This window comes from Halichoeres trimaculatus, unplaced genomic scaffold (genome assembly GCF_033239565.1).
Source record: "Halichoeres trimaculatus isolate MK-OKI-2021-1 unplaced genomic scaffold, fHalTri1.1 fHalTri1_scaffold_12, whole genome shotgun sequence".
In the NCBI taxonomy this organism is placed as follows: Eukaryota; Metazoa; Chordata; class Actinopteri; order Labriformes; family Labridae; genus Halichoeres; species Halichoeres trimaculatus.
Window position 1 is genome coordinate 34,256,100 of NW_027437190.1, and position 15,863 is coordinate 34,271,962.

Sequence of the window (15,863 nt, forward strand, 5' to 3'; positions counted from 1 at the left end):
AGGAAGGATTATTTAGTGATCACAGGAGAAAGAGCAAGTGTAGCTCCTTGTAGCTTTAACAAATATTACTGAAATAAAGAGTTTTTATTTTTCTTCCAGAGAGTATTGATGATTAAAGACACTGACACTAAATAAAATCCTGTGTTAACATTTAGTTGAACTAAATCTTCATCCCATCTGTCAATAAAGCCTGCCACCGCTCTACTTCACCTCCTACAACATCAACAGCCCACCAACTTTCCATGCACCTGTGGCTAACCTCAAGTTTTACAGCCCTGGGAAGATAACTACATCTACAAAAAGACTCATCTGGAAGAAAATACTGATTTTCCTTTTTTAAAAAAAAAAAAAAAAAAAAAAAAAATGAGTTGAGCACTTATGAAATATTTGTTTTCAAATTCAGGTATTCTTTCAAAATATCTGAAATTTTTGCAAAGCTCTTTATTTGTTTGTTTTAATTTTTGGAAATTTTTAGGATTTCAATATTTTAGTGTAAGTTCTCTAAAATGTCAATAGTTTAAAAAGTTTTGCCAATGTTTGAAATTTAAAAAAGTTTTAAAAATTTTGGCTTTTTTTCAAACCATATTTTTTGAGATAACCAAAAATTCCTTAATATATTTTTTCTAAATTTTGCAATATTTTTTAAAATTTCTTGTACTTTTTACCAATTTACTTGACTTGATTTTTTTTAAACTGTCCCAAGTTTTGATATTCCATTTATTCTGATTTTTTTTTTGCCTTTTTCCTGAAGTTCTTAGAATTTTTTTTGTTTCAATTTTTGCAAATTTAGTAATTTTTGCACATTATTAAGATTTCAATATATTTTTGGTAAATATTCTTAAATGTTAGTATGTTTTCTAAAGTTTTGTCAACATTAAAAATTCAAAAGGTTTTGAACTTGTGACTGTTTTGTAAACCAGATTTTTTTTTTAATTTAAGCACATGTTTTGAGGTATCAAAAATTTCTTTAAAATTTCTTTTAAAAAAATGTTTTTTTTTTTTACTTCTTATAATTACCAAATTACCTGACTTGGTTTTTTTTTATACTGTCCCAAATTTTGGAATTCCATTTTTCCTGATTATTTTTTTTTATTATTTATTTATTTTTTTTTGCTTATTTCTGAAGTTCTCAGTTTTTTTTTCAATTTTTGCAAATTGCATTTTTTTTTTGCAAATCTTTTAATTTAGTTTTTTAAATTTTGCATATTTTTAGGATTTGAGCAAATTTTTTGTAACTTCCAGAAACTGTCAATATTTTTTTAAATGTTATGCCAATATTTCATTTCAGTTTTAACAAACTATTTAACTTGACATAATTACTGTCCCAAATTCCATTTTTTTTGTTATGAATCTTTTGCATACATCTGAAAGTCTACATTTTTTTTACAATACATTTATGAAATTTTTGAAAAATTTTAAAATAAAAAAAAAAATGTTAAAAAATGTTTTCTTTTTATTTTTTTATTTTTTTTATTTTTTCCACAAATTCGTTAAAAATTAACTAAGACATCACATGTTCCAATTCATAAATAATAAAAAAAAATCTTATTAATACTTTCTTTCACTTTATTTGGACTATGTATGGAGTTTTATCTACCTTATTGTCTTATTGTCTTAAGAGGTGGTGGAAACCAAAGCAGAGCTACAAAAAGAGCCTTGCATGACAAAACAAATAATGCATTCGTTTTTTAAAGAGAGTAAGAATCTAAACCTCGCTCATCAACCAGCAGCAGAAGTTGACTGCAGGTCAGCAGCTGCCACAGTCAGCTGGTTGGGCTCATGTCTCAGACAGACACACACACTCCTGGCTCAAAAGGCCTCTAATAATAACCACACACACACTCAGACAGCTCAGTCACAGCACCAACTGGACCCTCCAGCTCTGTCTGATCAGAGGTTGGTCCTTTTTCCTGGCACTGAGGGACGAGGACGATGGTATCTGTGTGTGTTTCAGGGTCAGAGCATCTTTAAATCAGACGTCACAGACAAACAGGAGGTGAAGAGGAGAAATCTTCTGAAGGAAGTCGTTGCTGCAGGTCGTTGATGATAGATTCACTCAGTGGTTGCTGAGAAACAGAGAGGAGGACTGAGGATGTGAGACGTCGTCTTCCTCTGAGTGCTCATGGGTGTGGCCTGTCCGCCGGCGCACATCTAACTTCATTTTCCAGACACTGATTAGATTACTGTGAGGCTGCATGCTGGCACACACACACACACACACACACACACACACACACACACACACACACACACACACACACACACACACACACACACACACACACACACACACACACTCCTATAGAGGAGCTAAAAACTCCTCCGCTCTGAGCTGAAAACGCTGCGCTAACATCACTTCCTGTTTCCACACATTAAGGTCATTTTGAGGTTAAAGATCAAACACTTTGAAGAAAACAGGATGTGATCAGGTCTGACCAGCATCCACCAATCTTCTCCTCTTGTTCTTTAACTGTTGGATGCTGTTCCTTGTTTTTCTTTCACGAGGTCCTTGTCGTCAGCCTCTGTCAGTTTTTCTTCTTTGATCAAAGATTTGTTCAACGTTCAAGTCTCTAAAGCTCTGAACAAGCTGAGGAGAAATTTGTCGTATGAAGATCATCTTTGTAGCGTTGTTTGTTTCTCTGCACCCTTTGAAAACCTTTACGGGACGTTAAAAGCAGCTTTGATAAAACGAAGAACCCTGACAGCGTAATTTACACACAACCCTTGAATTTATTTAGCATCTTTAGCGTCTTAAGATTCAGTGGCGTCCACAGATTTTTTGAAGGCTCGGGCAAAAAATACAAAAAGGCACCTATAGCGTGTTCTCCCCACTGAAGAGGACACCAAATTCTATATGCTTTAATTTTCAGCTAAAACATGTTTATCATGTTTTAGAAGGATTGAGTGTGTTTTGCCAACCAGGAGGGGGCTAAAGCGCACATTTAGTGCCCAAGACTTTGGCGTGCTTTTTGTCTCCTAAAAGAGCACTTAAGTGCATTTTGACTCCTGAAAGAGCACTATTTCTGCATTATGGCTTCCAGAGGCCACATTGGTGTGCGCATTTTGGCTCCCAAGAGGATGCTTTGGCATACTTTTTAAATCCCAAAAGGCCACTTTTTCTGCATTTTGGCTTTCAAAAGGGAATTTTGTGTGCACAGTATTGCTTTCTAGTGGGCACTTCATCTGCAGTTTTGGTTCGAAGAGGGCACTGAGATGCATGTTTGGCTCCTAATAGGACACTTTTTCTGTGTTTTGGCTTCTAGAGGACTCTTAGGACCTTAGTGCTTTTTAGTCCCCAAGAGGACAATTTTTGAGATTTTGGCTCCAAAGAGGGCACTTTGGCCTGTTTTTGAATCCCAAAAGGCCACTTTTGGACACCACACACACGTCTGGGGGCACTTTAGCTTCCAAGTTGGCCCTTTGGCACATTTTAGCCCCTAAGAGGACACTTTATCTGCATTCTGGCTCCTAGATAACTCTGGGGTTTGCATTTCAGCTCAAAAAGGGGACACTATTTCTACGTTTTGGCCCCCAAGAGGGCACTTTAGCACTCTTTCGCTCCCACGCTGACCAATTTGTCCACAATTTGGCCTCCAGAGGGAACTTTTGTATGCCTTTTGGCTCCCAGGCAGGCACTTAATCTGTGTTTGGATCCAAGAGGACACTGAAGTGCATTTTGGCTCCTAAAAAAGCACTTTTACTGCATTTTGGCACCCAAATAAGCCCTCCGACACCTTTTTAGATCCAAAAGGGCACTGTATCTGAGATTTTGGATTTTGGTCACTTTTGTGTACTTTTTGGCTCCCGAGCAGGCGCTTTGTCTGCATTTGGCTCTAGAGACGGCACGTCAGCGCATTTTGGCTCCCAGGGGCTACTGTATCTGAGTTATGGCCCCCAAAAGCCACTTTAGCACAAGCTGGCCCTTTTGTCCGCAGTTTGGCTCCTAGAGGGCAAGCTTGTGTGCGTTTGGCTCCCAAGAGGATGCATTATCTGCAATTTGGGTTCAAAGAGGGCACTGAAGTGCATTTTGGCTCCCAATTTAGCACTTTTGTGCTATTTAGCTCCCAAGATGCAACTTTATCTGAGATTTTGGCTCCAAAGAGGGCTCTTTGGCCTGTGTTTTGGCTTCAAACTGGGCACTTAAGCAGGCTTTTTTTGATAATTTGGCAAAGAAGGGACACCACACCACTGTTGGTTTAAAATCTTTGACCTGGAGTCTTAGTTAGCAGCTAACATGTCTATTGACAGCCTGCAGAGGTCTGAGATCGGATGACGATGGGCTCAAACATCCAGGTCACGACCTCTGCCATCAGCATGAATCACTCAGGATTAGAGTTTTTATTTTCTGTCAGCCTCAGATATCCTGGATCAAACCGAACCAAACCCACCTGCAGCTGTTGCTAACAGATTGCACACTGCGATGCAACCTCGGCTCTATTTTAACACCAGCAGCTGACTGATGACTGGGTGGTGTATTACTGTCAGACACTCTGTTCACACAATGAGCACAGCTCTCTGTGTCCAGGCTGAAGGATGATGTGACCAGCGTGCAACAGTTTCACTGGCATCGAGCAGGAGACACAACCTCTGCCTCAGCTACTTTTAACAGAATCTACAAAACATTGTGCCCGTTGCAGCAGAAAGAGGCCACAGAGAAAGACTTCACTGGTGATGTGACAGTCGATAAGAGTTGGCTGTTGTACGTAGACACATTGTCACCAAAGCTTTTCACCATTTAGTGCCAAATAGATCTACTATGGTGGCCAACAAGGGCCAAACGCGCTGCAATAGCGGACACGACATAAATATGGTATTTATATTTAAAAGGCAATAATATATATTGAGTTTACAATGAAATAAATATTAAATTGGTGGATGGATCTGGATATCATAAATATAAATAAATAAATCACAAATCACCTGAAGTTGATGAATTTTTTCGTTATATATGTCATAGACACTCCTTCCTAACTTAAAAAACAGCGCCCCCTATGGCACATGTTTTTCTCTGTTATTAAAAACTCCTTCTTTTTTGTCTTTTGTAGTTAAACAGTTTGTCTATGGCGCCACATCAAACCCTGATATCTTACCATGAACCAGGAAGTCATCATAGCTCCTCCATACAGTTTCCAATCTGCTTCAAATTTCACACACACCACCAAGGTGCACCTCTGAATACATTTATTAGAGAATAGAATAGAATAGAATAGAATAGAATAGAAAATACTTGATTTTACCCTGAGGGGAAATTTAAGAGGAGTCACAGCAGCAATCAAGAAAACAAAAGTAAGAAAGTGTGAAGAAAGTGTAAAAAGCTCCATAAGAAAATAGATGCTGACAGCTTGTCCATCATTGTCCAGTCAGCCAGCTTCCACCTCCACAGGGTCCAGGACTGAGCTTCTTCAGCAGTCTGTTCAGTCTCTGTCTCCTGGATCCTGTCTGCTCACAGCAGGTGAAGCTCTTCACATGTGGCCTTGGTGTCTGCTGTTAGCTCTGTTAGCCATGTCTGTGAATAGCATGATGCTACTCTGCCCTCTGGTATTCCCTCTGTTGCTGGGTTAGCACAGCTAGCTCGTCCATCTTATTGGAGATAGATCTTACGTTCCCAATAACGATGGATGGAAGGACAGAACCAGCATGTCGCCCTCACCTTGTGGGGAAAACATCTGGCCTAGCACCAGTTAGCATTGACATGCTACAGGCTGCTAACAGCTGATTTCACATGTGAACAATGCAGCATGGTTACATGTAGGATCTCCAGACACAAAGATGATGAAAAAGAGACAAAAAAATTACAAGAAACAGGCAGCCATAGCCAACAGGGTGGCGCCTAGCAAGAATATTAACAACAATATTAGCTCAAATCTCTGATTCTGCAATAGCGCCACCCTCTGGACATGCATAGTAGTATCTTTTACATTTATTTCCAGTAATACAAACATAATCTGGACTCAATACACATACATTAGGGCAGGTGTCTACAACCTGCGGCTCTCTGACTCCTTTCCTTTGGCCAATGTCCCATTATTTATTTATTTTTCAAAACTTTTTGCAATTTTTTTTAAATTGTTTTTTCGTAAACTTTTTGTAAATTTAGGAATAAAATTACAATTCTTTTTAAGATTTTGCAAATTTTTAGATTTCATTTTTTTTTATTTCTGCATTTTTACCCAAAATTTTATAAATAATTTAAAATGGAGCAAGTTTGTGAAAAGACAGGGTTTTTTAAAAATATTTTTTTGCAAATTTATGACATTTTAAAACAGTTTTAAAATGTAAAATATTTTGCATTTTCAGCCTTTTTTTTTGTTTTTGTTTTTTTGAAAAAAAAAACCCACGAACTTACTGAAATATCGTATTTATTTATGAACTTTATGATATTACATAGTTTTCTAAATTTTTAATATTTGCAAATTTATTGAAAATAAAAAACTGAGACATAACATGTACAATTTTATAAACACAAAATCTTCTCGTTCAGTTAATTATTTATTCGATTTTTAATATGTTTCAAATGTATTCACTTTTTGTCTTTATTGTGAAGATAAAGTAGATTTTGTGGCTCCTGAATGACTTTAATCCAGGTGTGCTGAGGAAAAATGGCTCCTTTGAAAATAAAGGTTGCAGACCGCTGCATTAGGGTGATAGGAGTGGCGCCACCTACTTGTGACAAGTGATATTTGATCCCATAAATATGTTGAAACGTGCTTTAAGTTATCCACATTCTTTAGCGATCTTTCATCTACATTACTGGACAAATATACAAACACGGACCTACCTAGTGGTCAAAAGCAGTACTGCAGTGCACTCTGTGTCTAAAATGACCCATGTATTCTTGCTGTAGGGCCCAGATCTCTTCTACCAGAGGACTAATGAAGAGCTTCCACATCCTGCGTCTCCTGAAGGCCTCCTCTAATAAAATGTGGCTCTAAAGTGGGGGCCAAACCAGCAGAGACACCTGCTCCTCCACCCAGCTCTGCAGCTCCTCCATCAATCTCTCCGATGACATCCGGAGTGAATCAATAGCAGGGCGGGATGACTGATGGCAGATGGTTAGCAGAGCACACGTGCACGCGCTAACAAAGAGCTAAAGCACTCGTAAAACCACACCTCCCCCTTTGCTAATCCAGGAAACACGTTTATTCATATGAGGATGCCTTTAGATGCAGAATGAGACTTTGACCCTTTCTGATGTTTTATGAATCTGGATCAACGGCTGCTTTGACTTTAAAAAGCTGGATTTCAGCCTGTGAGCACCATGACTCCCCTCAGAAGATAAGAGCGTGTGTTTCTCAGAGTTAAAGACTAAATGATCCAATTTAAAGACAAATAATGAGAAACTGTTGAATGATCCAGGATGTGTTCAGTGACTCCTAACGTCGTGAATCGCTGAGTTCTTTGGCAGCGTAATGCGGTTAAATCTCTTTCACTGAGGGTCAGCTCCAGCGCCAACAACACGTGTTCGCTCTGCGCCAAGTTTTCACTAACAAGCTCCCTGGTTACCACAAACTTGGCAGAGCGGCTTGGTGAAGTATCGTTGGTTTGGAGGCGACGCGTCAGCACGCTGAGAGCAGGATTTAGACAGGAACAGGGTTTTCTTACAGGATGCAAAGTGACTTCCATTTCCTTTTCCTATTTCTTCCTTTCCTTCTCTCCCTATTTCATCTCTTCCTTTCTTCTTTAATTCATTTCTCGTTTTTTTCCTTCTTTTCTTTCCATCTTCTTCCTCCACCTTTCACTTCATTCCTCTGTTAATTTTTCCTTTCCCTTCCTTAATTTCCTTCCTTCCTTCCTTCTTTCATTCCTTTCTTTCGTCCCCTTAACCAAATCTCCCCTAAAAGTATTTCTGATTTTAAATCTGGTTTCTCTTTAGCTACCTTCTTTCTTTCCTCTTCCTTCCCTCTTTACTTTTTTATTGTTTCATTTCTTACTTTCACCGCCTCATTACCCACTTTTTTCTTCCTTCCTTTCTTTTTTCATTCCCTTTTCCTTCAATACTTTCATTCCTTCTTTCTCTTTCTTCCCCTTCCTTTGACCTTTTTTTCTATCCCCCTCTTTATCTTCCCTCTCTTTCTTCATTCCTTTTTGTATGGTATTTGTTCATTCCTTTCTTCCTTCCTTTCATTCTTCCCTGTGTTGTTCCATTCTTCTTTTCTTTTATCGTCTTTCTTTCCTTTCTTCTTTCCTCCCTTTACCTCCTTTCTTTCTTTCTTTCTTTCTTTCTTTCTTTCTTTCTTTCTTTCTTTCTTTCTTTCTTTCTTTCTAACCCCTCTGTCCTTACCTTCCTTCTTTCTCTTCTTTTCCTTCCTTCCCTTATTACTTTTATCCCTTCTTCTTTTTCTTTCTTCCTCTTTCTACCCTTTGCTTCTTTTCCCTCTGTCCTTTCTTCTTTCCTTACATCATCTTTTTTCATTCCTTTTCTGCTTTCTGCCTTCATTTCTTTACTCCTTTCTTTCTTTCTCCTTCATTCCCTTTTTTCTTCATAACTTTTTTCCTTCTTTCTTTTCCTTCCTTTCCTTCTCTTTCTCCCTTCTTTCTTTATCTCTTTCCTGTGTCCTTTATCCCTTCCTTACATTTTCTTTCTTCATTTCTATTATCCTCTTCCTCCTTCCTCCCTTTCTTTCTCCTTTATTCCCTTCCTTCTTCATTACTTTTATTTCTTCCCACCTCTTTCCTTTTCTTTCATCTCCCTTCTTTTCTTTATCTCTTTCCTCTGTCCTTTATTCCTTCCTAACATCTTCCTGCATTCCTTCCTTTCTAATTTTCCTTCATTCCTTCTTTCTTTCTTCATTCCCATACTTCTTCATTACTTTCATTTCCCTTTCTTCCTTCTTTTGTTTATCTCTTCTCCCTGCCTTTTTTTTCCTTCCTTACATCTTTTTGTATCATTTCTTTCCTCCTTTCTTTCTTTGTTCCTTTCCGTCTGCATTACATTCATTCCCCCTATCTTTTTTTTTCTTTCTTCTTCTTCCTTCCATTCTTTATCTTTCTTTTTCTTTATTCTTTCATCCTTGTTTTCTTTTCTTTCTTTCTTTTTTCTGTCTTCCCTTCGTCCTTTCTCCCTTTGTGTTACCTTCTCTTTCTTTCTCTCTCTCTTTCATTTTCCTTCTTTAACTTTTCTTCCTCCCTTATGCTCTTTTTTTAAAAATCAATATTGTCTGAATCTGATAACTAATCCTGATCAAATCCAGATCCTGTTCCTGTCATAAACCATCCTTACATATTTCCCTCACAGTGCCCCCTAGTGGAGCATATGTTCCTTGGTCTGAAGCAGAGTTTGCTGATGTTCAGGCAGAAAACTGAGCACTGATCATCTGGGATCAGAGACACCTGAGGGACAGGTGAGCTGTGATGTCATCAGTCAAGGTTTTATTTTTACAGTTAATGAATAAAACACCAGAGATGAACATTTTTAACCATATACTCAAAACAAAAAAAAAAACTGTGAAGATGTTTTTCAGAGTCAGTCTCATCAGCTGCTTCTCTCTGTGTGTGTCCTCCCTCTGATACCAAACACCACGCTGCCATCTAGTGGCCACAGCTCGACACTGCAGTGAGGAAAAAACGACACCAACTCAAAGTTGTCTGTAGGTCAACTTGTCTATTTAATATATAAAATACGGTAAAACATACGCAAAAAGGGGAGGAGGATAAGAGGGGACCAATGGATACTTTGGTACAATAACAAACACTTCTTTTTGTAAAAGCAGTATAGAATTTGTAATAACATATCAGTGCATACTTTATTTATGAAAATATACACAAATTGTATATCATTCTCCAAAAACAACAAAAAAAGTATCTTTACAACAAAAAGCAGACTAAGCCGAACACAATATATTAGCTATAATTTATTTATCCTTTTTTTCTGTGTGTATACTCGTGTTGATATTACATTTCCTATAACATGATTCACTCCATGTTGGTTTTTAAAAACGCCCATGCATTGACATCATTGTGTCTGGTCAGAAATAAGTTAGACGTGTCACCCCCGCCCCGTCCCTCCCCCGCCTCCCCCTGCCTCCCCCGCCGCCTCCTCCAGGTCAGCATGTGTGGACTGAGAGGTTTGTACACTGGACTCAAAGTTGCAGCATTGAAGCAGTTTCGTGGACTCGTCAGGCGCCCCCGTCCGTCCGTGCGTCCGTACTAACACCACTACGCTTGTGTCATAAAAATCGTGCAACATCAGTAACACCCTTTTTTTTTTTTTAACTTCAAATAAAACCAAAACAAATCCCGAAAAACAACGAAAAATATATTTATAGAACATTTTAATATCATAAAACAAAATCCAAATAAAACAAGATGCCTCAGCAACACAAAGAAGAAGTTTCTACATCATCACGGCGGCTGTGGCGCTGACGATGATGATGATGATGATGATAGTAATATCAGAAACAGTTAGAAACAGACCGTCACCAGCACAAAGTAACACTGGAAACTGAGTGAGACTTTACACATCAGTGTACAGGAGGGGATGCAGATTCTTCAGCACGATTGTCTTTCTGTTTTTGTGATTACAGCGCCCCCTAGTGCTGCTCCAAAGTGGTGCCGTTCGATATTTAAAATCCTGACAGGGTTTTTCCTTTTTTTTTTTTTGTTCAGCGCTCGGGTAAAACAGTCTTAACAGTCAAAGAGTTTCATGTTCACTCTGCTCAGAAAACTAATATCGACTCTCGGACTCAGAGTGGATTAGTGTGTGTGTGTGTGAGTGTGTGTGACCCTAAAATAATTTGACTGGCTGTCATTTCAGCTGTCTGGACGGACTAAACTGGAGAGCAGAGTGTGTGTGAGATTAGTTTTTATAAGTGAGTGACAGGGTGAGGACGGCCTGCCCGTGACTTTAATAAAAAAAAAAATAAAAAAAAAAATGGACGCATGTGGCGCTGGATTTGGGAGGTAGTCATTAAAAGATCAAGAAAACTGAAATCTGCTCGGGAAAGCTTTTAACGAGCCGACGCTGAGAGCGCTTCCAGGAAAAATCCAAAACACCACCGTCATGTTTTGACATCCTTCACATCGTTTGCCTTCATCTTCGAGTAATGGCGCCAGAGCTGCTGCTACGTCGTCTACACACATGGCTTATAAAGGAGGAGCCGCAGCGCCTCCTCCAGAACAGAAGGGGGCAGTAGGAACATCCTTGGCTGGATAAACGCAGACTTTCTGTGTGATTGTTTGAAAGTTTGACTGATATGTTTCTCTCTGATATCCTTTGGCAAGTTTGTACTGACGTGGCAAATTTTGAGTCCTCACATGTGCCAGAAAAATAAAACAAACAAAAAAAACGTGCTGAAGCTAAAACACAGATCGTCTGTCGGTAAAATGTGCCGTGATTTTCTTTAAAAGGAGGAGGTTTAGTCGTAAAAAGCTCCTTCTCTATGGCCTTAGTCTTTAATTTAAATAGATTAAATAGAAATAAATAAAAACATCTTCAGTTCATCACGATTCAGACAAAGGTCCCACAGAATGACAAACATGTCTTTACTTCATTCACCGACTGGAAATAAACTCTTTAACGCTCCGAATGTGACGCAGCGACAGGAAGTTTTTCCATCAATGTGCACAACTTATTTACCATTTTGTTTCCCTGTTGCAGAGTCAAGAGGTCAAAGGTTACGGTAGGACAACACCGGATATGCTTTCGCTGAGAATTAGTAAGAAATGGTTCAATCCGTCGATGTCATCAGCCTTTGTACTTAACGATTCCCTCATCGATTTTTTACAGTACGCCAGCGTGGTCAGACCTTACGTCCATGTCACGTGACGTGAGGAAAGGAGAATGATAGCAAGGAAGGAGGGGGGAATGAAGGAGGTGGAAGAAAGAAGGAACAGAAGATAAAGGAATAAAGGAAGGTGAAAAGGATGGAAGGTAGGAAGGAAGGCAACAGAAAAATGGAATTTAAATGAATAGGAAGGTCTAAAGAAAGGATCGTAGGAAGGAAGGGGAAAATGGAAAATAGAAATGAACTGAAGAGAAAAAGGAACAAAGGAAGGGAAAAGACAGGGAAAAGGAAGGAAAGTAGAAAGGAAGGAAACCGAAAGCTAGAAGGACGGTAAAGAGAAAGGTAGGAAAGAAGGAAGCATGGTAGAAAGAAAGGGAAAGGAAATGGAAGAAAGGAACAAAGGAGGGTAAAGAAGGAAAGAAGGAGACCCATTCAAAGAGAAAAAGGTAGGAAGGAAGGGGAAGAAGTGAAAAAAGGAAGTAAGGAAGGAAGGTACAGAAAAACTGAAGGAAGGTAAAAAAGGAAGGCAACAGAAAGCTAGAAGGTAGAGAGAAAGGTAGGAAGGAAGAGAAAGGAAATGAAGGAAGTGGAAGCAACAAGGGAAGGGAGAGAAGGATAGAAGTAAAGAAAATACAAAGAGGAAAAGGTAGAAAGGAAGGAAAGAAGCAGAAGAGGGATGGAAGGAAGGCAACAGAAAGATTGAAGGAAGGTAGAAAGGAAGGTAGGACAGGGGAATGGCAGGAGGAAAGGAAACACAGGAAGAAATGAAGGAGGGAAGGATGGAAGGAAATGGGGAAGGAGATGAAGTAAGTGGAAAACAGGAAGGCAGGAAGGAACGGAAGAGAAAAAGGAAAAAAAAAGGTAAAAAGAAAGGAAGGTAGAAAGGGAGGCAACAGAAAGCTAGAAGGAAGGTAAAGATAAAGGTAGGAAGGAAGGAAGGAAGGGTAAATGGTCGAACAGAAGAGAAAGGAAACGAAGGAAGAGGAAAAAAGGAAGGGAAGAAAAGAAGTAAAGAACATTCAAAGGAAAAGGTAGGAAAGAAGAGGAAGAGGCAAAAAAGGAAGGGAGGAAGGCACAGAAAGATTGAAGGAAGGTAGGACAGAAGAATGGCAGGAGGAAAGGAAATAAAAGAAGAAAAGAAGAAAGAAAGGAAGGAAATGAGGAAGGAGATGAAGTAAGTGGAAAGCAGGAAGAAACAGAAGAGGAAAAGAAAAACAGGAAAGGTAAAAAGAAAGGAAGGTAGAAAGAAGGTAAAGAGGAAGGAAGGAAGGAAGGGAAAGGAAATGAAGGACGACGAAGAAAGGAAGGGATAAAAGGAAAGGCTAGAAGTAAGGAACATACAAAGGAAAAGGAAAGAAGAGGAAGAAGCAAAAGAAGGAAGGAAGGAAGGCAATAGGAAGACTGAAAGAAGTAGGAAGGAAATAAAGGAAGGAAGGAAGGGAAAGAAGAAAGGAAGTAAGAAACGTAGAAAGAGGAAAAAGATGGATGGAAGCGAAGGCAACAGAAAGATTAAAGGAGGGTAGAAAGGAAGGAAGGGGAAAGAAAAGAAGAGAAGAAAGGAAGCTGGCTCGCCAATTTGGTTTTGGTGTTTTTCCGCCTCTGCATTTGTCCACGCGCTTACATCACTGAACGGACTGAATCCAAAACAACTGCGCAAGAAACTTCCAGAAATATCATCGTATGGGACCTTTACTCTCAGAAAAAGTTTCCTTCTGCAGCTTCTTTTTAATCTGAGATTAATTAAATCATCGTTACAGGATCGTTAGTCTCAAACAGTCAAACAGGCTGCTTTAATAAATATTTAACCTCGTCCAGCTGACGGTGAAGGAGCTTTAACGTTACTCATTTAAATTACAACAAAACACGTTTGAGGGATTAAATAAAGATTTGGAAAGTACTGCTCTGTGTAAATGTGTGTGTGTGTGTGTGTGAAGTGTGGAAAGGGGGTTCAGGTAAAGTGCGCTCCTTAACGACGAGAGTCCGAACCTTTGCTCACACATAAACAGTCCAAGTCACCACGGCTACGTCTTCCCTTTCCGCCTCCACAGCGCCCTCCCTCAGCCGGCCGACGTATTACACTTTATATACACGCATAAATATCTGAGAGTCGACCTGTTTGTTGTTTTCTCTGTCGGTGGTTTCTGAGTCTGTATTTACAGTCCCTGTGGAGTGTGGAGGTCTCGGGCCCCGGATCCAGAGCTGCCCTCACTGCTGCCTGAAGCTCCTTAAATATATACTCGTAGATCTAAGTTTAAACTCTCAAAAACACCTTATCCCTGTCACACGAAAGCCACAAAGGTTACAGATTGCTTATATACACGGTACCTCACTAACCTCCCTCTGAACATCAGCTATCTAATCAAAACAAGTCGATTCACAAAAATAATTTCAGCTGTGTGCATCGCACCAAAACTGATCGTGAACATTTGCCTCAAATGACTTTGTTAAAAAACTACCAGTTGAGGTAACAAACCCGTATACACACACACACACACATACTCACACATCAAACACACACGCGCCTTGATCAGCATCTGTAGTTGACAAGATGTGGGCGAAACTAGGAGTATCTAAGTCATGTGTTCTTGAGCTGTTGCAGCTCGTCCCTGATTCAAAGAAAAGCAGTCTTTACCTCGCCGACAGATTCCTTCTTTGACAGCTCGTCTGCTCGGATTAAATAAAGACCCAGGCGAGCGGGTCGTCAGTCAGTCTACGACAGGACCAGAGCGCTGGCCTGGCCTGTTCCTGCGTCCGTTGGCTTGACTTGGTGAAGCAGAGTCTTTATTTTAGAGTCTTTGTACTGAAAACTGAAATCCAAACTTTACAGATCAACATTCAGGACGAAAGCAAGAAGGACAAAAACTCCACGCTTGAAAAAGAGAGAAAAAACAGCCCCAGGTTTTGGAAAAAGAAAGGAGAATCGATAGCGATGGAACTGTAGTTAGACCGAGGTGGAGTCGTGGACTCCTCGACTCCTCAGCCGCCGTTGGGTTGGCAAACAAGTCCAACTCTACTCTGATTGAAAACTTGCTCCAAGTTTTGCAGAAAACAGCCAAATGAAGTCCCACGTTGTGGTGGTTTTGATGGATAATCCCTGGTTTGGTGGCTCGACCCTCTGACGGGGGTTTTTAGTGAAAGTACGTCAACGTTTTTAGTGTATGCACATTTCCACACGAGTGTCCCGACGTGCGACATCAGTTTGAGCATGCTTGTTGTGTCTGGTTGGTGTGAGGCTGGGTGGGTAGACATTTATATATATATATAAATATATGTGTGTGTGTGTGTTGGTGTGTGTGTCTGCACAGGAAAGGGGATCAGGGGCATCAGGGCTGGTGGGGGCATGTACACAAGCCACAAGTACACATCTCCATCCTCCGTCCGTCCGTCCGTCTGTCCCTCTTCGACGGTCTCTTCATGTCACCCAGGCGTCCAGTCGCATTCTCTTGACGTTGGTCCCGTCTTGCTCCTGGGGCTCGGCTGAAGGGGGCCGCAGCAGGACCATGGTGGGCTGTTGGGCTCCGGCTCCGGCGTGGTGCTGAAAGTCCTGCCCCCCTCCTCCGCCTCCTCCCCGTCCCTGGGTGCCATCGTCTCGGTCGCTGCCCTCATACGAGCTGCCGTTGCTGCTGAGGGAATCGACCGGTGAGCGGCCCTGACCTCCCGTTTCCAGACGCAGGGTACCCGGATAGGCCACCGTCACCAGACCTTGTCCCTGGAGTAGACCCTGACCTCCTCCTCCACCTCCTCCGCCACCGCCGCCACAGGTGGAGCTGGGTGTGCTGCGGTCACGGTTTGGAGAAACAGGCTCAGACTTGATGTTGATGTCGGGGTTCGTGTTGACTCTCAGCGCGGCGCCCTGAGGTATGTGACCCACCGGCCTGGAAGGACAGGGACAGAAAGAAGACGGGAAGAGTGAGACATAAAAACAGGACTGGACTAAAACTGGACAGCTCGCAGTGATGAAACAGGAAGTTGATCCTGTGGTGTGAAGAAACCCAAGGAATGGTCTGCGTCGCACGCCACATCCAACATTTAGCATCAGTAGCGCCATCAACCACGGACCACAGACAGACTGGAGCAAATGAAGGTTTCAGACACAAGACACAAAGAGGACTAGGATCACATCAATGCACAGACCAGAAG

At 40.6% G+C, this 15,863-nt stretch overlaps 1 protein-coding gene across 8 annotated transcripts in view; it reads right to left on the minus strand.

The window, feature by feature from the left end:
* Positions 1–10,484: 10,484 nt before the first annotated feature.
* mef2d (myocyte enhancer factor 2d) overlaps positions 10,485–15,863 on the minus strand; it is a 173,352-nt gene continuing 167,973 nt past the window's right edge. For all 8 annotated transcript variants that reach the window (XM_074684326.1, XM_074684325.1, XM_074684324.1 and 5 more), the window contains one exon: positions 10,485–15,598. In XM_074684326.1, coding sequence (XP_074540427.1) covers positions 15,136–15,598 — 463 coding nt within the window. In that variant the 3' untranslated portion in view covers positions 10,485–15,135. The remainder of the gene's footprint in view (positions 15,599–15,863) is intronic.